At 34.1% G+C, this 25,157-nt stretch overlaps 2 protein-coding genes and 1 long non-coding RNA gene across 3 annotated transcripts in view; 1 reads left to right on the top strand and 2 right to left on the bottom strand.

Annotated features, from left to right (window-relative positions):
- Positions 1-1,439: 1,439 nt before the first annotated feature.
- Positions 1,440-8,298, bottom strand: MIS18A (MIS18 kinetochore protein A). Its single transcript, XM_070943561.1, has 5 exons — positions 7,964-8,298; positions 6,308-6,374; positions 3,819-3,941; positions 3,103-3,196; positions 1,440-2,690 (listed from the first exon to the last, which is right to left on the bottom strand). Exons 1-5 carry the CDS (start codon positions 8,157-8,159, stop codon positions 2,610-2,612), a joined length of 561 nt encoding a protein of 186 aa, XP_070799662.1. The 5' UTR covers positions 8,160-8,298; the 3' UTR covers positions 1,440-2,609.
- Positions 8,299-8,373: 75 nt separating this feature from the next.
- Positions 8,374-12,248, top strand: LOC139316707 (uncharacterized). The gene is made up of 3 exons (XR_011600384.1): positions 8,374-9,246; positions 9,606-9,705; positions 10,677-12,248. It is a non-coding gene; the product is annotated as an uncharacterized lncRNA (long non-coding RNA).
- Positions 12,249-13,440: 1,192 nt separating this feature from the next.
- URB1 (URB1 ribosome biogenesis homolog) overlaps positions 13,441-25,157 on the bottom strand; it is a 60,765-nt gene continuing 49,048 nt past the window's right edge. The window contains exons 31-39 of the mRNA XM_070943560.1: positions 23,928-24,088; positions 20,936-21,047; positions 20,113-20,219; positions 19,391-19,534; positions 18,288-18,397; positions 17,350-17,544; positions 16,368-16,609; positions 14,984-15,556; positions 13,441-13,652 (exon numbers count right to left, since the gene is read on the bottom strand). Of these exons, the coding sequence (XP_070799661.1) occupies positions 13,441-13,652; positions 14,984-15,556; positions 16,368-16,609; positions 17,350-17,544; positions 18,288-18,397; positions 19,391-19,534; positions 20,113-20,219; positions 20,936-21,047; positions 23,928-24,088 (1,856 nt within the window). The remainder of the gene's footprint in view (positions 13,653-14,983; positions 15,557-16,367; positions 16,610-17,349; positions 17,545-18,287; positions 18,398-19,390; positions 19,535-20,112; positions 20,220-20,935; positions 21,048-23,927; positions 24,089-25,157) is intronic.

Below are 25,157 nucleotides of genomic sequence, written 5' to 3'. Positions count from 1 at the left end.
CCAAACCCAAAGGCAGATAGTACATGCATTTTGAGACTGCAAGAGTGCTACTAGGGAACTTAGATTTAATAGCTTCAATCTAAGCAGACTTAGATTTAAAGCAGACTTGGGCATTATAGAGTAGCTGGGAGATGGCTGTGGTGATGAAGATCTTACAAGCTGCAAAGATAAAATGGACTCTTTTCAAATGAAAAAAAAAATCTCAGGATAGATGAGTATATTACTTGCCAGGTGTAAAATTATTGTAATTTTATACAAAAACTACTAACTTAAAATCATTAACAATATTCCTTTAAGGAGGCCAAAGCCTGGACATGTTATCCTGCTTGGATAGCATGCAGCAAAATGACTTCCTAATAAAATGTCAATCCAATTCTATCAGAATAGCTGCTGCAATTATTCTGTCATCTATTTACCTGTGCGGGACATCTGAATGCACCCCTATGTCTTCTTAAGAAACCTTTTACAATGATTGCTGTTTAAACAGCAAATTCTTTTACAACCTTTCAAAACTAACATGGCTGTTATTATCATACATTAGGGATAAAAAACAAAAATATTCTCTCCATGGGATATTATCACTTCTGTGTAAATTTTAAAAAGCCTTCATCAGTCAGTACAAGTAAAGTACATCCTAACACTTGGCACAAATTTACAATTAATCTTTGGGCTTCAAGGGGAAAAAAGAAACTAAAATCAGCCATGCTCTAAAAGTCTACACTTTTAATCCATGAAAACAATTAAAATTCATGCATGGTTACCCTTGACGATTTCTGCCCACATCTTGGAATTTATATTAACATACTTAAAAATGCATTTCTAGATCTATTTTTAAACTGAACTGATATATTCCAATCATTAGATTTATAAAATGATTTGGTGCATGCTAATTATTATAATTTACTCAGTGCAATCAGGCTTATTCCAATGAAGTAATAAGACTGCACTTCTAATTTAACAGATAGAACAGTAACAATGGGAAGCATGCTGAAAATTCCAAACTCCTCCTAGTAACAGGCTTATAAGGTACCAAGCTTTTGCTGCCTTTAAAAAATGTAATTGATTTTATAAGATATCCCTTTGTATTGTTCCCAGAGACACGGTTAGACTACCTCTAATAACAAATAAGATCAGGGATGTTAGCCGAGTTATAATTTCATGTTTTTCAATAAAGACACCAGCATAATGCATTTTTGTTACTGATTCAGATCTGGAAGAAAATGCTTGTGTGAAGAAGAGCTTCATCTCTGCCAATATTTTGAAGAGCAGTTAAATCTTAGTTTTTCTATAGATTTTGGAGATAAATTTATGTAAATTTATCTGTTCTGGAAGTATTAAGTGGTTTGTTACTACTGTATGATATTCCATGGTTTTAAACCTAATTAGCAATGGTTAGCCACTTAAGTCTTTGCACTGAAGCAGCAGTGTAAAACCTCATGTCAATACAGATTGTTTTATTCAACATACCCCATTCTATTTAAACAAATAGAAATAAGAACTGATATTTGAATATACAAGCACACATACATACTTTACATATCAAATTATAGCTTGATGAATAGTAGCTACTTTTTCCATTTTTAAAGAAGAAAAAAAATAAGAATAAACCAGCATGATGTGTTCTATTTAGATGAACAAAATGTGCTACAACATAATGAGAAATCTGTGATGACTAATCCCACCTAGATTTATTTGGAACATAAAAGACATTTCAGTATGGCAAACTACATGTAGCTTCTATTCTATTCTTCATTACAGAATAAAGTAATAAATAAGCATAAAGACTTACAAGAAAACTGAATTTTAAATTGCAGTTTAACTATAAATTTTTATTTGTACTGAAACATATATATCACTGTATTCAAGTATTTTGATTTTTAAACAACATTCCTGATATTAGAAAACAATTATTCTAAAATACAGTGACAAAGATTTATATTATATAACTTTTACCACTTTATTTTGTAAAATAACTAGTATAGTCAATTTATTTCTATGCTTCATTTTTGGTTAAGAATTTCTTGCCATATTGTTCGAATTTTCTAGAAGTTATTTATATTTGAATATTTCAAAGTACAGTAGAAAAAATCATTGGAATAACACAAATTAAGAAATATGTATGTATATAGCCCCTGCCAGTATATTACATATACTGTATCAATATCTTAAACTAGCAGACAATTAAATGGCTGCTACAATAAAAGCTTCAACTGTAATGCCCTGTAAACAATTAGGTATCCAAAGCAATAATCTTTTCCACAAAAAGTGGATTAACTACATTCCAATCTAAACTGCCAACCAAAGTAAGAAATTGTACGTAGTACACAACACAACAAAAATCACAAAAATACAGACAAATTATTGGAATTTCAATTATTTAGAATGTTTAAGATTTAAAAATATTGTAAAAGGACCCACGTGGGTGTATTTACAAGATTTCTTCAACTCCAGAAATTTTGTTTTTGTTTCTAAAATGTCTGTATTCTTAATCAGAAGACTGGGTAGACTTTTATAATTTGCAACTAGACTCTTGCAGTAATCCAACAATTTTACAACAGTAAATACAAAGGTTTTATTAATATTATAAATATTAATGTCAGCAATATTTTTCAGCCAATATTGTGAAGAATTGCAAAACTTGATTCCACTGCAGATAATCGTTGTTCTAATGCTTTCAGTATTCTTTCTGCCTGTTAAATAAAGTTTTAAAAAATCAATTTAAAATACCACTTTTCTCCTACTTCATCAGTACAATCAGAGAATTCATAGTGGATACACCTTTCATATCTTATAACTGATATAAATAGGGATTTGGAACTGCATGATACATTGGTCTCAAACAAGCATTATGCAAAGAGCATAAGCAGTTGCATGAACAGTTGCATGTAGTGTTAATGTGTTTAATCAGAAAAACAACTTTATTTTCACACAGAAGCACACAGCAAAGAACAAAGAAATTTATTTCTTTTCTACCCAAATTTTCCCTTAGCTGTTATTGAATGATTTTACTTGTGTATAAACAAAAGATTTAAGAATTCATCATAATAAAGCTAAATAAATAAGTATAGAAGGCAACATATAAATACCAAATAATTATTTTACCTTTCCTAATGATTCTTCTAAATTAGCTCGACTTTCAAGTGTGAGAGGTTCCTCATCAATGTTAGCTTTTTGTTCTGATGACCCTAGGGTATAACTTAGACATTTGTACAGTTATAAGCAACATAACAATCATTTATTACAATTTTATTAAATGGTGTAAGATTCTGTGATCTGTGTTTTAATGACATTAGTTAGTTAGAAAAGGTGCTAATAAACTCATTCTTTTTCATTTGCAGATGATTCTATTTTATCCCAATGAGGTTTAGAACCAAAAACTTTAAAAAAGAAAAACCATTGTGATTAGAATTATGCAAACACCAGAATTCTAAGTAAACAATATACACAATGTCAACAATTTTGACGTACTAGTATAAATATGTGATAATATCTCTGGAACTTATATCTATTTCATAGACTTTTTTCATAAAGAGATGGATATAATGTTTGAGGGGGAAAGGAGAAATGAATAGAAACTCAATACTTGGGAAAAAAGTGGGCCATTTCTGATGTAGTTTTCTTGTTCCACAAAGCAATAGCACAAAGAATGATGCTCTATAAATTTAAAGCAACAAATACCGGTAATAAATAATATTCCATTAGACTTGAAACATTCCATTTGCCTTTGAAAAAGAAAATCTGTAATTGAAGAAGTTAAATCCCCAAAGTAACCAATTATATTTAAGAGATTATAAGGAAAATGTGAAAGGTTTGCTTACCTCTCTAGGGAGTCTATGTTTAAGCAAAACAAATCTCGTTTATAGTCAAGATGTTTTGGGGTACACCTATAAATATTTCCAAGTTTCATATTGCAGCCAGAGCAAAATAAGGTTTCAAGAATACTGTAAAACAAAACATCAGATTTATTTTTAATTACATGCTATAATTTAGAATTTTCTGCAAATGAAACAAATAATACTGAAAATTCCTGGAGAAACAGATACAATCTCTACAGATTTTATCCACACATTCCAGTGGTGGGTTGTTCCTGGTTCGCCCCAGTTCGGGTGAACCGGTAGTGGCAGCGGTGGGAGGCTCCGCCCACCCACTATCATGCGCAGAAGTAAGTGTACCTATACGCTACCGATAGCAAACCAGTAGCGCTGGGATTTGAAACACACTATTGACACATTCAGGGTTTCTTCATCCATTTTCCTTCCTCTTGCCTTTTGATTTTACACTTGGTCTGATAAAATGTTCAAAAATGAAAAACAATGTACTATATTATGATATTGAATGGTTTAACACAAATATTACTATAATATTAATTTGCTGGGTTCAAATAAAAGAGTAGGGCATCTAAATATGGTTACTATTAAACTACATGGGCATTTCAAACAAAAAAAAAGCTTTGATCAAAAGTAATCAGGTACAGCAACATGAAGTTCTGCTACAGGTCAATTATAACTTTCGTGCTGTGCCCAGGCCAGAAGCCTGGGCACGGCTTGGGCAACGGCATTGGTCGCGTTGGTAGATGATCTCTGGAGGGCTCGGGATAGGGGTTGTTCCTCTATCCTGGTCCTGTTAGATCTCTCAGCGGCTTTTGATACCATCGACCATGGTATCATGTTGCACCGGTTGAAGGGGCTGGGGGTGGGGGGCACCGTTCTGCGGTGGTTCTCCCCTACCTCTCTGACCGGTCGCAATCCGTGTTGACAGGGGGGCAGCGGTCAACCCCGAGGCGCCTTGTTTGTGGGGTGCCACAAGGGTCGGTCCTCTCGCCCCTTTTGTTCAACATTTATGTAAAGCCGCTGGGTGAGATCATCCGTGGCTTTGGGGTGGAGTTCCATCAGTATGCTGACGACACTCAGCTGTACATCTCCACCCCAGGCCACCCCAACAATGCCCTTGAAGTGATGTCCCAGTGCCTGGAGGCCGTGCAGGTCTGGATGGGGAAAAACAGGCTCCGACTCAACCCTTCCAAGACCGAGTGGCTGTGGCTTCCGGCGTCCCGATATAGCCAGCTGGTGTCATCGCTAGCTATTGGGGGCAAATCACTGGCCCCAACGGAGAGGGCTCGCAACTTAGGCGTCCTCCTGGATGCACGGCTGTCTTTAGAAGAGCATATGATGGCCGTGGCCAGGGGGGCTTTTTATCAGGTTCGCCTGATACGCTAGTTGCGTCCCTTTCTGGATCGGGACTCCCTATGCACAGTCACTCAAGCACTCGTCACCTCCCGCCTGGACTACTGCAATGCTCTCTACATGGGGCTCCCCTGGGGTGCACCCGGAGGCTGCAGTTGGTCCAGAATGCAGCCGCGCGGGGGATTATGGGAGCGACGGGGCGCTCACATATAACACCTCTCCTGCGCGAGCTGCACTGGCTTCCTGTGGTCTTCTGGGTGCACTTCAAGGTGTTGGTGACCACCTTTAAAGCGCTCCATGGCTTAGGGCCGCGGTATTTGCGAGACTGCCTTCTGCCGCCAATAGCCTCCCACCGACCGGTTTGCTCGCACAGAGAGGGCCTCCTCAGGGTGCTGTCGGCCAGACAGTGCCGGCTGGTGACCCCCAGGGGGAGAGCCTTCTCTGTGGCAGTACCTGCCCTCTGGAATGACCTGCCCCCTGAGATACGCACGATATCAGACCTCTGGACTTTTCATCGGGCCCTGAAAACGCACTTATTCCATCTAGCTGGGCTGGCTTGATCCCATCCTCTCAGTTTTTAATTGAATTCGGTTTTAATTGGGTTGTTTTAAATCCGGGCCAAAATTATTTAATTGTTTTTTAAAATGTTTTCAAATTTTATATGCTATGTTTTATCCTGGCTGTACACCGCCCTGAGTCCCGCAGAAGAAGGGCGGTATAGAAATAAAATAAAATAAAATAAAATAAAATAAAATAAAATAATAAAATAAAATAAAATAAAATAAAATAAAATAAAATAATAAAATAAAATAATAAAATAAATAAAATAAAATAAAATAAAATAATAAAATAAAATAATAAAATAAAATAAATAAAATAATAAAATAAAATAAAATAAATAAAATAAAATATAAAATAAAATAATAAAATAAAATAAAATAATAAAATAAAATAATAAATAAAATAAAAATAAATAAATAAATAAATAAATAAATAAATAAATAAATAAATAAATAAATAAATAAATAAATAAATAAATAAATAAATAAATAAATAAATAAATAAATAAATAAATAAATAAATAAATAAATAACTTTCATTCTGAAGTTCTTATCATAACTTACCAGCCAGTTTCACCTGCCTGGCTTGAGAGTTTTTGCTCTTTGTCTATTGAGACATTGAGTGTAACACCTGAAATGTGAAAGATACATATCAAAGCAAGCAGAAACAAAATGTTCTCATAAAAAGACACACCACTTTAATAAACCAAAGAACACAGAAAGCAATGTCAAGATTGTATGATAGTTTTCGGACCAGGAAAAGTTAACAAAGCTTTCCTTTTGACAATTAAACACTTATATTCCATTCGGAGTAGGGGGCATAAAAACCACCATTCAAATCAGAGGTGGGTTTCAGCAGGTTCTGACCAGTTCTGGAGAACCGGTAGCAGAAATTTTGAGTAGTTCAGAGAACTGGTAGTAAAAATTCTGACTGGCCCTGCCCCCATCTATTCTCTGCCTCCCAAGTCCCAGCTAATCAAGAGGAAATGGGGATTTTACAGTATCCTTCCCCTGGAGTGGGGTGAGAATGGAGATTTTACAGTATCTTTCCCCTGCCACGCCCACCAAGCCATGACCACCAAACCATGTCACGCCCACAGAACCAGTAGTAAAAGTTTTTGAAACCCACCACTGATTCAAATGAATATGAAGGGTCCTTGGTGCTCTCTGAGCTTGTTTTCATTATGCAGAGGTTTCATTACCCTAACTAGGCAACATCTAGCACTGATGATGTTACCTAGTTAGAGTAATGAAACGTCTGCAAGAAAACAAGCAAGCTCAGAGAGCACCAAGAACCCTTCATTTCAATCCTGAGCTACAAATATTCTCCTTTATTGTTATCAAATGAATATGTAACAAAAAACTAAAGATGAGTAAAAAAAACCCAATACAATGCAGTTCAACAGCATATGCAACAGATAAACCAGCTTTGTTGAACATGAAATTTGTTGAAGATCACCAATTCAACAGCAGCAGTGACAAACTACAATTTCTCTTGGGTTTGGGATTTTGACCAACATTATCAGGTTCTTAGAAAAAAATAAACCCTAAATAATCTTGCAGTCAAATCTAAGAAAGGGAGAAGAGTCTGGCCTAGAAGATATCACTGCCGACAATGACTTCAGGTACTCCTCGACTTACGACCACAAGTGAGCACACCATTTCTGTTGTTAAATGAGACATTTGCTAAGTGAGTTTTGCCCCATTTTATGACATTTCTTGCCACAATTGTTAAGTGAATCACTGCAGTATAGTTAGTAACAAGGTTGTGTTAAGTGAATCTGGCTTCCCCATCGACTTTGCTTGTCAGAAGATTGCAAAAGGTGATCACATGACCTTAGGACACAGCAACGGTCATAAATATGAACCACTTGCCAAGCGTCTGAATTTTGGGCACATGATACTGGAGAGGTTTACAAAGGTTGTTAAGTGTGCAAAATGGTCATAAATAACTTTCTTCAGAACGGTCACATAAATGAACTGTTGGAAGTCGAGGATTACCTATACTACTTGTTAACCCAGAACCGCAACCCGAGAACGAGCAAGGCAAGACGCCAAGGGCGGAAATTCTTTCGCCGGCGCCTCGACGGCTGGCAAGGCCGTTGCGCGCATCGAGGAATGGAACGGGGCGCTCGCGCACGCGCGGGAAAAGAATTTCGACCAAGAACGCGCAGCGTTGCTAGGCAGCCGCGCGCGTTTTTTTTTTTTTTTTGCACTGACTCTTGAGCAGGATGCAATTGGTCTCCTCGTCGTTAGTCTCCCAGTTGAGCGTGTCTCCTACAGGCCGTTTACATCCGGCGCACAGGAACACCATAGGCAGGTCCTCTGCACTCGGCCCTTCCTCGTTACCGGACCCTAGATTGTCAGAGAATGTTACCGCCGACAGAGCGCTTTCTTCAAACTGGAATGTCGCCATTTTTTTTCCCAAGCCACTCGCGCCGAACTCCGCTTCCTCCCTTGCCTCAATACCGGAAATAACGGGCGGCCCCTCTCTAGCACGTCAACAGGGTTGTTTCGTTTTCTTTCCCGAGGAGAGGAGGCAGAAGTAGTCGCGAAGCAAGGAAGGCGGGGCGGGGGGGGGGGGAGGTGGTGGTGGTGGTGGTGGTGGTGGTAGGATTTGTGCGCATGCGCACTAGCTCACGGTCTCCCTCAAGATGGAAAGACCTCCTCCGTTGATAGACTCGCCGTGGAAGCGCTTTGAACGCGATGGCTTAAAAGCCGAGATTGCTAGACTGAGCGTGTTTCGTCTGAAGAGCGAGAAATGTGGACGCCGGCTTCGTTTACTTCTGAATCATGGCTAGCATTAGACTGTACTATTCTATAATACAGCCCTGCCCTTAAAAAAAAAAGACTGCGTAAATGTATAAAAAGCAAAATAAACTGGTGGTAAAGCCTAAACTTGTGTTACAGATAGTCGTGGGGAGCCTGCTGGGCCAACAAATGCTGCCCCCTCAAACGTTTAATACTGCAGGTAGCTAAATCAGGCAAACCCTACCCCAAAATGAAGTTTTTAACAATCTATTCTGTAATCCTTGTCCTTGTCAAACTTGTTGGGAGGCAAGCACTTGACAAGCAGCATCTGATATTCTTAAAATGAATTTAAACAGTTGTTTTAACGATGTGGATGCAAAACATTTTGTTTACTGTTGGCATTAGATTATAGTACAAACAATAACACAGTGGGCCATGGCTGGTACTTCAAGCAAGAGACATTCAGTGTCATTTTAACATTTGGCAGCTGTAACAGCAGAAATGAAGGTCAGCCTGAATAGTTCTGGTATCTCAACCTATATAAGGATGTCAAATGAAAATTTATTTGCACAATTACAGCTCGGCTTTATGGGAACACTGTAGTTTTGTGCTGGATCTATTAAGAGTCCAAAGCTACCTTGGTTATACTACTGAAATGACCAATTCAACAAATTATACTGTGCACTATGAATATTACTTTGATTACTTTGATCTATCTCCAGTTGATGCAAGTAAGCTGAAAGCCAACAGATGTAAGTACTGCTGTTCTCTCCACTAGGCAGAAATAAATATTTTATTCCCCTTAACTGAAAGGATAAGTCTTTCAGATATATTTTAGATAGGATAGGAGAACCAGGGAAACCTTAAATTCTATGGGTGGAGATAAATTTAATCTTCCTTGTCTTCATGGAGGCAGGTTTTTGATGGCCAGTGTTACATCTAGAATACAAGGAAATAGATCCTAAGCATGTTTTATTCTTTTTAAATAAAATGTATTCAATTTAAAATCTTCTCTTGACTAATTAAACAGAATAAAGGACATATGAATTACTTGTATATAAATATGCTGATTTTTATACTCATTTGAAGAGTTTAATTTATTTTTCAACAGATTCAATTATCATAGGCTTTTGGATTGGACTTGTTTCTTTTGTGGCATTTCTCTTCTTTATTTTGTTCTACATATCTCGATCTGGTACAACATCCATGAAGTGAGTGAAATATCTTTTATTCTACAAATGATTTTTTAGTTATAAAGTTTGTACAGCTCTAGAAAAATTGGTATACACTGAAAAGACTGACTTTAACTCTTACATATGATTTAATAAATTACTGAATTTAAAAGTATATAATAAACTAAACATAGGAGAGTTCTTAATTATTTGCAGTTCAGTTTTTTGAAAATACTTTTCAACACCTTAAAGATGGTAAAGTCCTTGTGATGGTTAGAGTACTTAAAAATACAAATAAATAAATCCAAGCAATTTATGTATTTATCACATGTTGCATTTAGTGTTGAAATGTGGCCAATAACCAAAGAAATTTGTTGAATCTCAAGAAAAGATATTGAAGGGTATCTACTGAATATTGCAACGTATCAGATTCCTATAAACTTTCTAATCTCCTACCTCCTACAAAATTGGCAGGTTAGATCCATATTTATTCATTTCAATTTACTTTAATTAAACAGTTTTAATTAAAGTAAATTGAAATAAATTTGGATCTAATCTGATCTGCTAAATTTAATGCTGCTTTATTTTAAAGATTGCATCAATTTTTATGGGAAGAATATCTACATATGTACTTCGAATGTATAGTGTATATCTTAGGCAGTGTTTTATCAATTTGCCGAAAACATTGATCTGACAGCCAATCTCATAATCTACCTCATATTGACAACCTCTCAGAAAATGAGCAATAGTTCCATACAGATAAATATTGAATTACTGGGCACTGATCAAATAAACATTACTGGGACTATTATAGAGAAAGGTATTGTTATTAAAAACTGATTTAGCATTGAAAACATGCTAACTGAAATTCTCACTGTTATAAAGTTCAGTGTGATTTGAGCCAATAAATTTATTATATGAACTTTTGGTTATCAGTTATTACTGATCTCACATATTACCTGATAACAATTTAAAGATAATCAAACTTAATTTAGCAATTTTGTTCCCAGGACTGGAGGATCAAAGAAGTTTCCATGGAATTATTCAGAAACTATTCATCAAAATCTTGTTAACAATGACACTGTATGAACATCTGTAGATAACCAAGGAGAAGAAATTGAAGGGCTCTGTTCAAGTAATAGATTACCATGTCACCATATGGACAATTCAGTGTAAAACCTTCTCACAAATGAAATATGAAGCCTACTGCATATAATATAGTATAATGTGCTAGGAAGAATACCAATGTAAAAAAACATGTATTTCTTCTTTAAAAAAATACTTTGGCTTTTTCATTATATAACAATCATTGTAGTATCTAATACAAAAGGGTAGATTTACCAGAAAATATGAAATCTACAATTTAATTTATAAAAAAAAATCAAATGAGTTATACATAGATGAGACAACGTTTTAACATTATATATACAGATTAAAAGCTAAAAGTCATGCTTCAAATCATTCAGGAAATTGAACAAACCAGAACCAGATTTCTATTGAATTAGTACTAGAAATATTACATTACTTTTATTTTTACACAATACATGATTTTTATATAAAAAAAAACATGGCTGAATCTGCAGAATGACTTTTGTCCTAATTGCAAATAAGTTGTGATTGAACATTACTTAAGACTAATTAAAAAGTAGTTATGCCTGAGATTCAGTGGAACAAAATTCAGTGGCTCTATATTATAAATTATTCACTTTATAAAATACAAACATTTCTGTGTATGTATATATATGCAACATTAAAGTTGCACATCCTTTTATCTGAATAGAATATATCATGTATTGAAAGCAGCATTACTACAAAAAAATCAAAAATATTTTTTTTTCTGTAATGTAAAATATACAATAGTGTTGTATAATGTTGGGCAAAGTTTTACAATGACAGATATAATTCATTTTCTAAGAATTACTGGAAATCTAATAATCAGGTTGGATCATTTTTCCATATTTGGTAGCAATGTTGCACAGTTCAACCATGTTGAAAACCATTCTCTAATGTATTGAAACAATTTATAAAAGCTTAGTTTCCTTTCCAACCAATTTAATATTATCAAAGCTTATATCCCCACAAAGTACACTGGAGCAGCTTTGTACATGTTAATTGCTGCAAGAACTCTTTACACTTCTGATAGGAAAGTACACAGAATTCTTTCTCAGAAGAATGGCTAATTAACCCGTAGGAGTATAACTCTATGTCCAAAATAACTTTTATATTTTCAAAAGTAAATCTGATGCAGAATGTAATTCAACTTGGGAACCATTTAAGGATTATAATACTATATATGAGTTTATACCATATCTAAAATTTCAAGTGATAATATTCTAATTTTCAGTGATTTGTTTGAACAGAAATTATTATAGTTATTTATATTACTTTATGATTTATAATGTATTGATTTTACTGCTGTTCATATATTATTTGGATTTTAAATATAAATATGCAATTTTTCAAACTACGTAGAATACTCAATTATATAAATCTAATGTTGAAAATGTTTATCTTAATAAATTTCATTTTAGCCAATTTGATTTGCTTGTAAATTCCTATGATTCACTTCATGGTGTGTGTTTTTGGCCCCCTTTTTTCTTCTATTAGTTTCTTCTCAAAAATATTAATACTATATGTTAATAAATATAATAAATATAACATTAATTCATAACAGCTAATAAAGTCAGATTTCATTACACCCTTACAGAAAATAGCTAAGCATTTTTGCAAAATAATGTGGCAGACAATTTCTTGTAAATGAATATGACAGACTAGCCTGGTAACATGACAAAACAAAAGAAAGTATAACCCTGACACTATTGTGGTCTTGTTTTCTTTCAGCCAGTTTCTGGATCCAGATATGAGATTGTATGAAGCCTGTGCATTATGTACCTTTGAATTAAACGAATGGCTTCTTATGGTTGAGAAATCACATTTAGCTGAAGCAATTTCTGCATAAGTATTATTTTGAGGTTTTTATTTCACAATATGGACCCGTTATAAGCTTTCTAAAACAGAATAGTATTCTAACAAGAAATAAATACTCAACAGTAGTTACAGTATTTACACATGAAATCATTATGCAGTAATATGATTCAAGAAAACTATTTCAAACATTGGTTATTCTTCTTATGAACATTTCAGAAGCTTCAGAGAAGGAAAAACTCCCTTGGAGTGCGGATATATATATATATGCTAGGGATGTGCATGCTTCAAAAATAATTCAGAAAAATATCCTTTGTCATATTTTTTTTCAGGCTTCTATGTGATGAACTTGATACAAAGATACTGTTTTTGAAAAGATCACCCCATTAAAGCAACTTCACCTTTTAATGTGATTTATTAAAACAGAAGTCTGAAAAGAACTACAGTTGCTTTAAAATGAGACTGTCTCTATTTCTACATATAACAAAACATTACTTCTAAAACCATTTTCAAAGCATACACAACTCTAATGGATATATTTATTTCACACAACAGTAAACATTATGTTTACTTTACTGCAAAATTATTAACTTCAAATCAAGGTTTTGTTCATTACTTTTTCCAGCAGTTTATAACACAATATACAAAAATAGCATCTAAAACCAGCTTTGCCAAATTCTGAAAAAATATAAGTTTAATTGAAATCATGCCTATTATAACATACAATTGTACTACTCTTAATAGGAAAATAGACACTGTTTTTGAAACAATTCCTGTAGAATTGTATGCAATAGTTCTTTTTATTTTATTTTTTAATTTCAAGATAGGAAAGTTGACAAATTTTTGAGTTTAAGACTGCATATGACAATGAAGACTTAAAAATGAATATATGTCTTTGCAGAGAGAAACCATCGAATCTTCAAATTCCAACCTTTTTTTGTCATTTCGTTCAGTATTGGTTGCTCCACATATTAGTTTAATGTGTGTCATAAACATGTCTGGTTGCCTTGCTCCTAGCCAAATATCTCCAATATAAATTGAAGTAAGGAAAATGCTTGCAGCTAAGGAAAAAGAAAATGATAATTACAAAAGGGGTATGCATAACATGGGAAAACAACTTTATTTCAAACTTGAAAGAACCTATCCTATGATTGAAATTCTGTCATGGTATGGCAGGCCAAAACCCGTAACACTTTGGGTTTAGATGAGGGAGTTATATATGCTGTCCTCTGTCCCTTCACCTCTTAGCAAATCCCAACATAGCATATCCCTCTGGTCTACCCCTCAATTTTCCCAGTACCTTCCCTTCTCAGCCTCAGTTGATGTCCCAGTATGACATGTGCCACCATGCCACCCAAGAACTGTCCCCATCAGCTTTCCTCCCTTCAGCTATTGATGTCTTGGCTTCTCATGTGCTTCTCCCAGCATACTTCTACCCTGATTGAAACAGACTTTTTGGTTTGGTTTGTACTGGGAATGACTTGCATTGAGAATGTTTAGATACTGGATATCCAACCTTTTGGCTTGCCTGAGCTGCACTGAATGAACAGGAATTTTCTTGGGCCACACATAAAATGTATAATATAGTCAATGTGTATAAATCACATAATAAACCTAAAACTATGGTCTTGTGGGGGTGCATTACTAGCTGTCCAGGGCTACATGCTATCTGTATCTGGCAGGTTGAACATGCCTAGTTTAGATATTCCTAGTTATTAGTATTTGAGTATCTGATTTATAGATTTAATTTAGTCTTCAAAAGATCTACCATGAACATTTCATTTTCCAGCAGAACTCACCCACTCCAGTTATAACCTCAGTCCCCCAAAATTAATATTTGAATAGCTACTAGAAATATTGTATTGTCTTGACTTAAAAATAGCAGAAAAACTGCAGTACTTGAAGAGACAAACTGTTAAACATTACTGTACCTTTTTTAATGATATTAAAAATATCTATGGAGATTCTTAGTCATCCAGGTTGTGGTTGTCCCAAAGGTGCTTTTTCAAAAGACAACTGGACTTCCTTTGGTTTTCCTTGAAGACGTTTTGCTTCTTATCCAAGAAGCTTCTTCAGGTTTGAAGTTCTTGGATGAGAAGCGAAATGTCTTCAAGGAAAAACAAAGAAAGTCCAATTCACCTTTGGGATATTACAGATAATTATATACTAAAACCCAATGTTCTGAACTATTATTTGCCCTTGACAGTAGCCCATCTTCTGGAAATGTTAATTTATTATGATATATAGCAAATTCCAAGGTTTCATGAAGCAGAACAGCCTTTTTCAATTTGATTTCTAATCGTAACTATAAGTTAATAGACATGAAGTTTAGCATATGTCAAAGGCAACATGTAGGGAAAGGACAGTATTTTTTGTGTAAAAAAAAAGTTACCTTTGTTCACTTTTGTCACTTCAGTGAGGCAGAATTTTTTCACAGCCCCATGAAAATTATTTTCTGTCAGGCCCTGAGATTCTAGTAGATGGAGCATGATTCCATTAACCACAGAGAGCTCACTCAATTTCACAACTTCAGAGGCATTAAAGATGCTACTATAAAGCTTAAATATAGCCCTTTTCAGGGTTCCGTCCTTAAGAATATAATCCAATATAACGTTGTTTCCAAAACCACATTTTTTAAACCACCAGAAAGTCAGGAGTGCATTCTGAATGTTCAAGTTGCTATCAAGAAAGGCTGTCACAAGCCATCTAAATACTAAATAAGTAATCTTGCAGGTAAGATCTGGATTACTATATCCTTTCTGTTCTGTTGGAGATTTTGCTGATGTTTCCAGTAAAACAGGTTCCCAGTGGATAAAAACGGATCTCAGAAGAGTTCTACATTCATTTAAATAAACTTCTTTCCATACAGAGATTGCAGCTGCCTCTATTTCAATTTTACTCCTTCTCTGAGCTAGTCGGTTTGATGCTTGAGAATGTAATCGTGGTTTGTTCCTGTCTGTATTTCCTGAAGTAGATAAAAGGAAAACCCCTTTTATAAACAATGAAACAAGGGCAATCACTGAATAATTAAACAGTACTAAGGCTGAGATGAATTGACAGATGTTGTCATGCAGATTAATTTCCTAGTGAGTATGCTAATTACCTCAAAAAGTAGCAGATTTAATATTAAATAAATACCAGCAAGTTAACTATGGCACCTCAATTATTAAAAGCAAATGTTAATTCATATCTAACAAGATCTCTGGAACAGCACCCATTTTGTGCAGCAAAAATATCTGTATCAAATGCATCAAAGGCTTATACACGTCTTTAAAATTAACATCAACGGTAGCAGTTTAGCTAAACAGAATCAGATACATGTTCACATTACACAATATAAAGCTGTTTATACACTGTATCCCTACATATTTTCATAGTATTTTAACTCCCTTACAGTTTTCCTCAGTCATTCCTCCTTCATTAGGGATTGCATTTCCTGAGGTAATCTTTGACAAACCAAAACAACTGATGATGTCCCTATTTCCAATGCCTTTGTGTTATATAAAAAACGTTTGATACTGACTTTCGGTGAGGCTGAGCATGAAGATATTCAAATTAATTTGCCATCATGAATCAAGAAGATATTTTCAGATATATGCCTGCTGAATTCAATATTCTAGTGAAACACATCTGGCAAACAACATATTGTTTTGTGAGTTATTACAAATGCAGGAATCTATTTTGATCTCAGAATAAGTGGTTGTTTTTACAGCATTTGCTGAATCTAGACATTAATATTACATGGCAACTCTCTGAAGTACTTTGAGAATACTTACTAAGCAATTCTTTGATTTGGTATTGTTGTGCAACAACATGCAGGTCATCCTGAAGTTCCATATCTTTGCTAATTATACTCCACTTGTACAAAAGTGTCAACACATCATTGTTTGAAAGGATATGTTCATTTACAATGAATCTGCCCATTTCTCTGAAGGCTTCAATAACCAGAGTACGGTATTCCAATACAGAACTTAATACATTGAAAAACTGAATAAACTCAACAGGATCCAAGTTGGTTCTATTTAGCAGAAGACAGGGGACAAAATTAGTACAAAATATTTATATCATCTCATATTATGCACAATATAATTCACTGCTCTGTGTTGATTTTGTTAGGCACCAAAAGGTTAATCTCATTCCTGAATGAAGCAAAACAAGAAACCGATGAATAATTTATACATTATTGAAAAATATTACAAATATGACATAAATGTTGTACCTATATATTAATCTTATAGAAAATTAGTATAAAATGTGACTTGGAGCCAATGACTTATCACATTTTATGGCTTCTCAATCTGTTGCTCCCTGGATGTGGGGCAACCAACTTTGACTCAATCCTACCAAGACCAAGCCATGGGTTATTAAGGTCCATTGGATCTAGGAATATTAAATCGTTAACCAATGCAATCTGGGGTTAGATAGGTCAAAAGCCCACCTAAAACAAAGGCTCAAAAGAACGTATGTAGTCGATACCTATATATTCAATTCTGCTAACAGGATCCAAACTAGTGTGAAACAACCTTAAGAAAAGCCTCCTAAATCAGTAGCAATGTGAGATAGAAATTCCAAATGATACAAAGCATGAATTATGGAAGACAGGCCTGACTTCAGCAGAAAATATTAATGGCTGGGCTAGATTATGATGATGACAAATATTACTCTTATTTAAAATGAAAAAGTAATTCTTTTTGTAAAGGAAAAGTATATGCCAAAGCAGTACAACAATACAATACCTTAAAAATAGATAATAATTACCTGATGTGGTTAAGAAGTGTGAGCAGAACATGGAGAAATTCATTAATAAGCTGGATGGGAAGGAATTTCTGGTTCTCTTTTAATTCTTTTAATTGGCTAGATGAACTGAGTGAAGTTTGCTTATTTCCTAAATTAGTTTCCCAGAGAGTATTGATTAAGGAGATTATACGTATTAACAACTTGTTTTCTAGAAACCTAGACATAAAAAAGACAAGTATTTCAGGAAACATTTAATTTTATTACTATATGTTTTTACATTATAAAAGCTCACATTTTTAGGAACTGACAAAATAGTTGGAACATCTGAATTCAATTTCTTTTATATAACAATACTATTAATTAGCCCTTACAATTTGGTTTTAAAAAGTTACTTCCAAGCATTGTCGCATTCTGAATAATACAAGACTAGTTACCAGAGTTATTTTTATACTAATTTCAATTATACAATATTACAGTCTTCAGATAATATTACATTCTTCAGATTTTATTCAAATAAAATTTTGAGTAAGTCATTTTGCTTTAAATGAAGTCTGATATTTTTAAAAGAGGTGGCATATTTTGAATTAAGTTTTTATTTGACCCTGAAGTACTTCTTAAGCTTTTAATAAATTTACATGTCATTTTTCTGATTATTATTCAATTATATCAAAAAATCTAAATATGAAGAAGAAAACATGCATCTATGAAAGGCAATGTCCCCTGAACAATTAGGTAAATTAATTGCAAAAGTTTTAAACTGCTTTATTGCATACTGTGTTCTTTAAAAATAAATCTAATCTTAGTCATTTACTGAGTTACAGAGAGAGAGGGAGGGAGAGGGAGGGGGGGGGAGAGAGAGAGAGAGAGAGAGAGAGAGAGAGAGAGAGAGAGAGAGAGAGAGAGAGAGAGAGATATCACATCCCTGATTAGCATAGAGGCCTAAAGAGATTTCTGTGTACCTCTTCTCAATAACAGATAACAGCCAGGTTAAAAGGCTATGGTCCCTTATTAGTTCATAAGCAGCTTTAGTGATGTAGGCAGCATTTTGAAGTATTTCCAGAATCTGATACTGAAAAGCAAAACACAACACAACACAACACAAAACAATACTATTAATAAAAGAAGATGATAAAAGGGAATTTTCTAGCACCATGTTATAGATCCAGATAGCATCTAATGATTTAGTAATAGTGGCTACAATTCAACCCTAACTGTAAGAGCTGGAGTATTTGGAGAAATACTAATTATCATATTATCTGTGTTCATATACTATCAAACTTCCTAGGGAGGAGAATAAAGTGATGTTGCTGTAGTTGTCAGTGTTCATTAAATTTTCTAGATTGAATTTCAGTTGTGAGAGTAATCATACCAACTAAGAGAGGAGCCAATATAGGGCAACTAGATAGATATGCAAGAGTCTGGGATAATGAATTCTCAGGCAGACTACAACAATTGAAGAATATGTATGTGTGTGTGTGTGCGTGTCTGTGTACCCAAACATATTGGTAAATCCATGTCAGATTAGGCTTTCTGGAAGTTTTTCTGTTTCCTGGTCTATTTTTGTGTTGTACAAATTCTATACCTGAATACACAATTTGCCCATCATACATCAAAAAATGCAAATGGCAATAATGTCAGCATGCAGATTCTATATTCTCATCCAGACTAATTTGAAGTTGCATTCAATTATATTCTTCTACTTAAGGTAGTTTTTTGCTCCAAAGGGATCTATTCCAAACAGGAGTGGAAAGGCGGTAACCTTTCAAACTTGCTTCTTTCTCCTGGTGGCTTCTCTCTGCCATCTTCCACAGCATTTCACAGAAATGGCAACCCTCTGCATCAGAGTTTAAAATCTCTCTTAAACTGAAAAATCCAACTGAATGCAATAACATTTAGTAAGTCTCTATATTTTTTTGCTTCAGAGATTACATTTATTACAGAATGTATAGGCAAGCGTTCAATTTACACTGACAGACTCAGATTGACATCTTGGGATAAAAGTGTAAATGCAATTCCTGCTCTGAATGAAATAAAAACCATTTTATTTTTAGAAGAGTTTTACCTGTGTTGCTTCATCACACAATGGGCTATGGAAGAAGGACAGAATGACATGGAAAATTCTTTGATAATCATACAGCTGATAGCAGTTTTTATCTCTGAGACCATCTCCAATAATAGCTAGAACCCATTCACGCTCCATTTTGTGCTAGAAAACAAAGAAAATACATAAAGCATTATCAAGGGATCAAGCAAAATTACATTACAGTTCTTTTTCATGTAGAGAGAATGCTGAGTCCAGGCAACAGATGTACTTCAAAAAGGAGACTAAAAGAAAAAAAAGAAAAAGAAATCCTTAAACCACAGTTGAACCAATTAAATTCCAGATATACTAGCAGGTATTTTTCCGCTTACAATTTAGTAATTACAACTAATTTTATCCAATTTTTCTTTGAATCAGCAGATTCAACTAAATGAATATTAGCAATCCATAATGCCCAAAGATTTTCATAATAATTCTGCATATATGGTGAAATCAAATCTATTTTCTATCAGAAAGTTTACCTTTGGTTGCATGTGGACATAAAACAATATTACACATTTTTCTTATGTCAAATAAGCATGCAAAAGTTGTGAAGGTTTTTCAGGATGAGACTTTCTGGAGAACATGTTTAAAATGGCAACATAACAGCAGGAAAGTAACTGAATAGTAATAGCTAAGCAATGGAGCAAAAGAAGGTGAAAGAAAGATAGCTGGACATAAAATGTCCATATGAGTCTCTTTACCTCTGAATCAAAACTATAGAAAAGGTGAAAAAATCCTGGCACTTTTCTCAAATCCAAATACTGGTGGGATAGAAGAAATCTGTTCAACCTTGTGTACATATGTTCCTCTGTAAAAACAACAAGACATAATTAAATATTATAGCAATAGCAGAGACTTATATACCGCTTCAAGTGCTTTACAGCCTTCTCAAAGCGGTTTACAGAGTCAGCATATTGTCCCCATAGAACAGATGATCCTCATTTTACAGATCTCAGAAGGATGGAAGGCTGAGTCAACCTTGAACTGGTGAGAATCGAATTGCTGGCAGTCAGCAGAATTAGCTTGCAATACTACATTCTAACCACTGCGCCGCCACAGCTCATGAAAAAGTACTGCATATTTTCATATTCATTACAAAGCACATTATATAACTATATTTATGTTATATTCTTATCTCAACAATAAAAATATTTTTCATGCATAAAACATCTAAAATTTGTAATACAAAACAGGTATCAACTATCATTTTCATTTTCTTAATTTGTTTTGTTGTACATATATTTACACAGAACTAACTTCACTGTATTTTCCCCTCTACTATTAACTTTTCTCCAATGGAGACATAATCACATAGATATCTCAAATGGAAAATGGCCATTTGCCCCATTATTTTGTGAATTACAAATATTTCCATTGTTTTTGTAGTGGTTTGCTCTCTGAGCTTGCCATTTAATTCTCAAATTTTGCGTTACCAGACTAGGTAAAATCAGGAGTGAGACTTCAGAAGAAGTGTCTTGTTCTATTCCCCTTTTGCTTATATAACTCTACAAAGTTCTATAGTACCTGGCTTCAGTATTTGCTGGGCAACTCTAGCTATATACAGTGTTAAAGGGAAAGTAAATTTGAGGTTTGGTTGTTTTATTCCATTTTGCACAACGTCCATAAGGTACAGCAACTACAAAAAAAAGAAAAAGTAAAACTGGAAAAATATTTTTTAAAATTCCATTTAGAAACCTTTAATTGCACTCACAAAACTATTTTTCATAGAACAATATTTAGTTTCCTTTAAAGCCACTGCAAATAAATTGGTATTTATCCTAATCCCAGATTAACACACTCATTGAAACCACAGCATTTAAATATACAAAATCAACGTGGATGCATAATAAAATAGAAATTACTAGTAGTTTAAATCTAATTTAAAAATTGCATAAAGAATATTAATACAAACTTGGATTCACTTACCTTTTTTTTTATATATAAAGTTTTTTTAAATTTTTTAGACAAACACACATACAAACATACAATGTATTTTCTTTGAACAGAGTATCTGGCCGGCTCACAAATTTAAACAATGTTTAGTCATTTCAATTGAGTTTCATCTATTTTTTTAAAAAGACCATTTCAATTAAGTTTACAGATTCTATATTACCTTTTTGCCATATTCATTTCTCATCTATTTTTTAAGAACCAATATTACCCTTATTCTCACCTCTAATCTTAATCTTAATCAAATTCAGTTTTTCCCTTCTATTCTATATTTTGCCCCTTCCCATTGTCATTTATTTGTATATCTATCCTCACCTTGATTCATTATGTAATGTTACAGTAGTTTAATTCTTATAATAATAAGTCTGCTTATTTTATATCATGAAAATACAAATCCAACATTTTAGTATATCATAATTAAACATTTCTACTTTCTTCACATTACAATAATTAACTTAAAATTATTCTAGCTGTTATCCATTTCAATTGTTACAATTTAAACTTATTCATATTTCTTAAAAGAAAAAGAAAAGAAAAAAACAATACAAATATTCCAATTGTTATTCATTTCATTTTACAATCATAAAGTTTCCCATTTTTATACTACAATTCACAGTATTTCAACATTACAATTTATTGTAATACTAGTTATTTCAATTGTTACAGTTTATTATTCATTTCATTTTTGCAATCATATGGTTTTCTCTTTCTTTGTCTCCCTTCCCATTTTTATTTTCACCTTTTTCTTTCCCTTTTTTTTTGTATTTTGAAATCTTGAGTTCTTCTCTTTTGCCCTAAATTTCCCATTGTTTCCTATCTCTTTTCTCCTTTTCCTATTTCTCCATTATTTATCCCACTGTTTATCCCAGTGAAATCATTCTGTGATTCACAAATCTGAACTCTTCTATTTTGCCCTGCATTTCCTGTCATTTTCCATCCTTTTCCTCTCTTTTTTTCCTTTTCACTGTTAATCCCAGTGTAATCATTTAAGTTTTTTGTGTTCTTTTTATTCCTCCCTTCCCTCCTTCTTTGACTCTTTCTGCTTTTTTGTTTTTTCATTGTTAATCCCAATGTAATCTCTAAAAACCACCTTTTTATTATTACTATCCATATATTCAATTAATTTTCCAAAATTAATCTCACTGTCTTTATCTTCTTTTTTGTTTTCAGTCTCTGTGTCTTGCTTCTCCGTCTTTGTTTCTTTGTCAGCTTGAACATGCTCTCTCTCAGTTTTTGGATCCTCAAATTTCAATTCTCCCTATAGCATCGTAATTATTCCTCTTATTTCCGCTTTCCATGACAAATATGTCATTTCCATTATTTCTCTAATTTCCTGTGCCATTTTATTCTTTCTGTATTAGTATTGTTCCAGATTTAAAAGTTCCGTTGTTTTTCCTTTTGTTTTCCCAAAGTCAGGCCGCTTACAAACAAAGCAATCCTCCCCAAAAGTTCTCAAGGCCAGCACTAATATGATTCAAAGTTTTCCAAAACAAAAATTCCAAATTGCAGTACTCTTTTTTCTCCTGAAGATGTCTCTCTAGAATCCACAATTCTCTTAATTGTTTAACAGTGTCCATTTTGTAGCAATCTTTGTTAACAATCTAGCTTCTTTTTTACTTCTTTTTAACTCAGAAAATACCAAATCAATTTTATAGTCCAGCCCAAATTAAAACAATGCTCCCCCCCCACTTTTTTTTAGATATAAAGCACTTCTATTGCAGAGCTTAATATCCAATTGTCTTTTGTTTTATTTTTCTTAGTTTTCAACAAGAAAGGATCTATTTATTTTTGTTCCAACCCTTTAGCCAATTTTGGGGTTGTTTCTTCTAATTCTTAAAATTTTCCAATTAATTTTATTCAAAAATCAATTTTCTTTTTGGGTTTGTCCCTTTAAATTCCGCTTGCTTTCTCTTTTCTTCCCCTGTGCCCATTAGCCACTAATTTTACGCTGGGGGTTTCAAAATAAATTTTTGTTGTTGTTGTTATCTCGCCTGTGGATTGGCTGTCACTCACCCGGCTTCAAAAATTCCGTTACTTTCACCGCTCCTGCTCAATACTTAGTCCGGTTGCCCCAGCTTCTTGACAGACGTAATGGCTGCCGCCTCCACCACCGAATCAGAGAGAGATTCTTCTGACCTTCAAGGAACTTGCCTGTTCCTCTTGGTCTTCCGAGGTGCCTCTCCTTCTTCCCCGTCCCTACAGGACGGTTCTGGTCCGAAGACCCCTCAGCGGCGGTTTGTCAGTCCGGGTTTTTGCGGAGCTCATTAGAGCCCGCTAATTCCCTGACTGTCTCGCTGCGACACTTCCGGTCGAATCTCGATTCACTTACTTATTGATTCATACATAACCTCAAATTTCAGGAAGACAGATAAATTACAAAGTGTTCTAAAACATTTTCATGTTTAACAGAGGAGAAAAATAAGCATTCTAATCATGATTCCAGATTGGATTTAATTTAAAAAATTAACAATCAAGATATTCTAAATTACTGGAATAGAATGGATTTCATTTTAATCCAGAAAATTTATTTTTCGGTTAAGTGGTACAAAAATTAACTCATTTCTACCTGTTTCTGTTCTCGAAACCGAGCCACTTCCAGATGAGAGCGAAAGGAACTCAGGACATGGTAGGCAGCTGCACGCATGTTACTGTCATAGCTGCTAAGGGCAGCTACTGTCAAGCCCAATGCATTGACTTCAACAAACTTATGACATGCCACCACACATTCTACAAAGCAGGAAGAAAAGAAGTATGCATTTTTAATAAGAAAGTATTTCAAAAATAATTTAAGAAAATAAAATCTGAATGCACATATTAAAATCACAACAATCACCAGCAGAATTAATGATAGTCTCATTAGAAAAATAGTCTTCTCTGTTGCTCTCTCCTGTATAAAGTTGAATTACCTTAAAGTTCTCCTCACATATAAGGATCCCTACTGTACCCTTCTAATGGATTCTACATTCTGGTATAAATACCATTTTTTTCCTCCCTTTTTCTCAGTTCACCTCTATCAGAATGCATATTCATGGCCAGTAAAAACAGAGTAGTTATCTCTTACTACACTTTTCTATGTATCCTGTGAGAAGGATTTGAATTTTTATTCGATTAGTACACATATGTTTGTGGAACAGTAAGTCTAATGAAAATCACTGCAATTGTGAGGACAGAAGCAGAATGAAAAGCAGTTCTGGTTAATCCCCCAATTCCATTTTATAAAAAGACACATTCTGTCAAGGATAAAACCTTTTTATGGGCAAGGCCTTCATGAAATTTCTGAAGATTAATATGAAAATAGGTCTAGGACATACAAAGAAAGTACAAAAAACCCTGACCTTGCCAGCTAGAATTAGTTGCTAATGTAGCTTTAATTTATGTTGAACACAGAGCTTATTTACAGAACCTTGGAAAGATGGCTGCTAAGTAAACAACTGCTGATGCAATAATCAGTTCTGGAAACTGCCATATATTTCTCTTTTTTAAAAATAATATGGTTTAAAATAGTGAGAATTATTAAACATTTGCCTCACAGTGTTGTTATAACACCACAAAAAAAGAAACATGGGTCCTTTGGCCCACATCCATAGCTAAGGATGCTCAACTGTCCTGCAGAATTCTGTAGTCAAAAGATTCATGAAATGAACTTGTTTTAAAACTGTATCTGCAGGATAAAAGGAAGTATTAAGGCATGCGGGACATACAATGGAATCCTCGGTTTGAACAGCATAGAGCAGATGCCACAAAAACACAAAGGAACCTAAACAAGACTTGTAGAAAGAAGATACAGCTGAGACAA

This window comes from Pituophis catenifer, unplaced genomic scaffold (assembly GCF_029215685.1).
Source record: "Pituophis catenifer annectens isolate HBS135680 unplaced genomic scaffold, rPitCat1.0.hap2 SCAF_4, whole genome shotgun sequence".
Taxonomy (NCBI): Eukaryota; Metazoa; Chordata; class Lepidosauria; order Squamata; family Colubridae; genus Pituophis; species Pituophis catenifer.
The sequence above is the reverse complement of the archived record's forward strand: the minus strand, read 5'-3'. Positions and strand labels throughout refer to the sequence as shown.

What these genes read in the sequence shown, in the direction of transcription:
- MIS18A (XM_070943561.1), bottom strand. Translation starts at nt 8,159, where the DNA reads ATGGCGACATTCCAGTTTGAAGAAAGCGCTCTGTCGGCGGTAACATTC. An exon ending in CAGGCAGGTGAAACTGGCTG is followed by an intron (nt 3,942 to 6,307) that starts GTAAGTTATGAT and finishes TTTGTTTTACAG; the next exon opens with TATTCTTGAAACCTTATTTT. An exon ending in AACATAGACTCCCTAGAGAG is followed by an intron (nt 3,197 to 3,818) that starts GTAAGCAAACCT and finishes CAAATGTCTAAG; the next exon opens with TTATACCCTAGGGTCATCAG.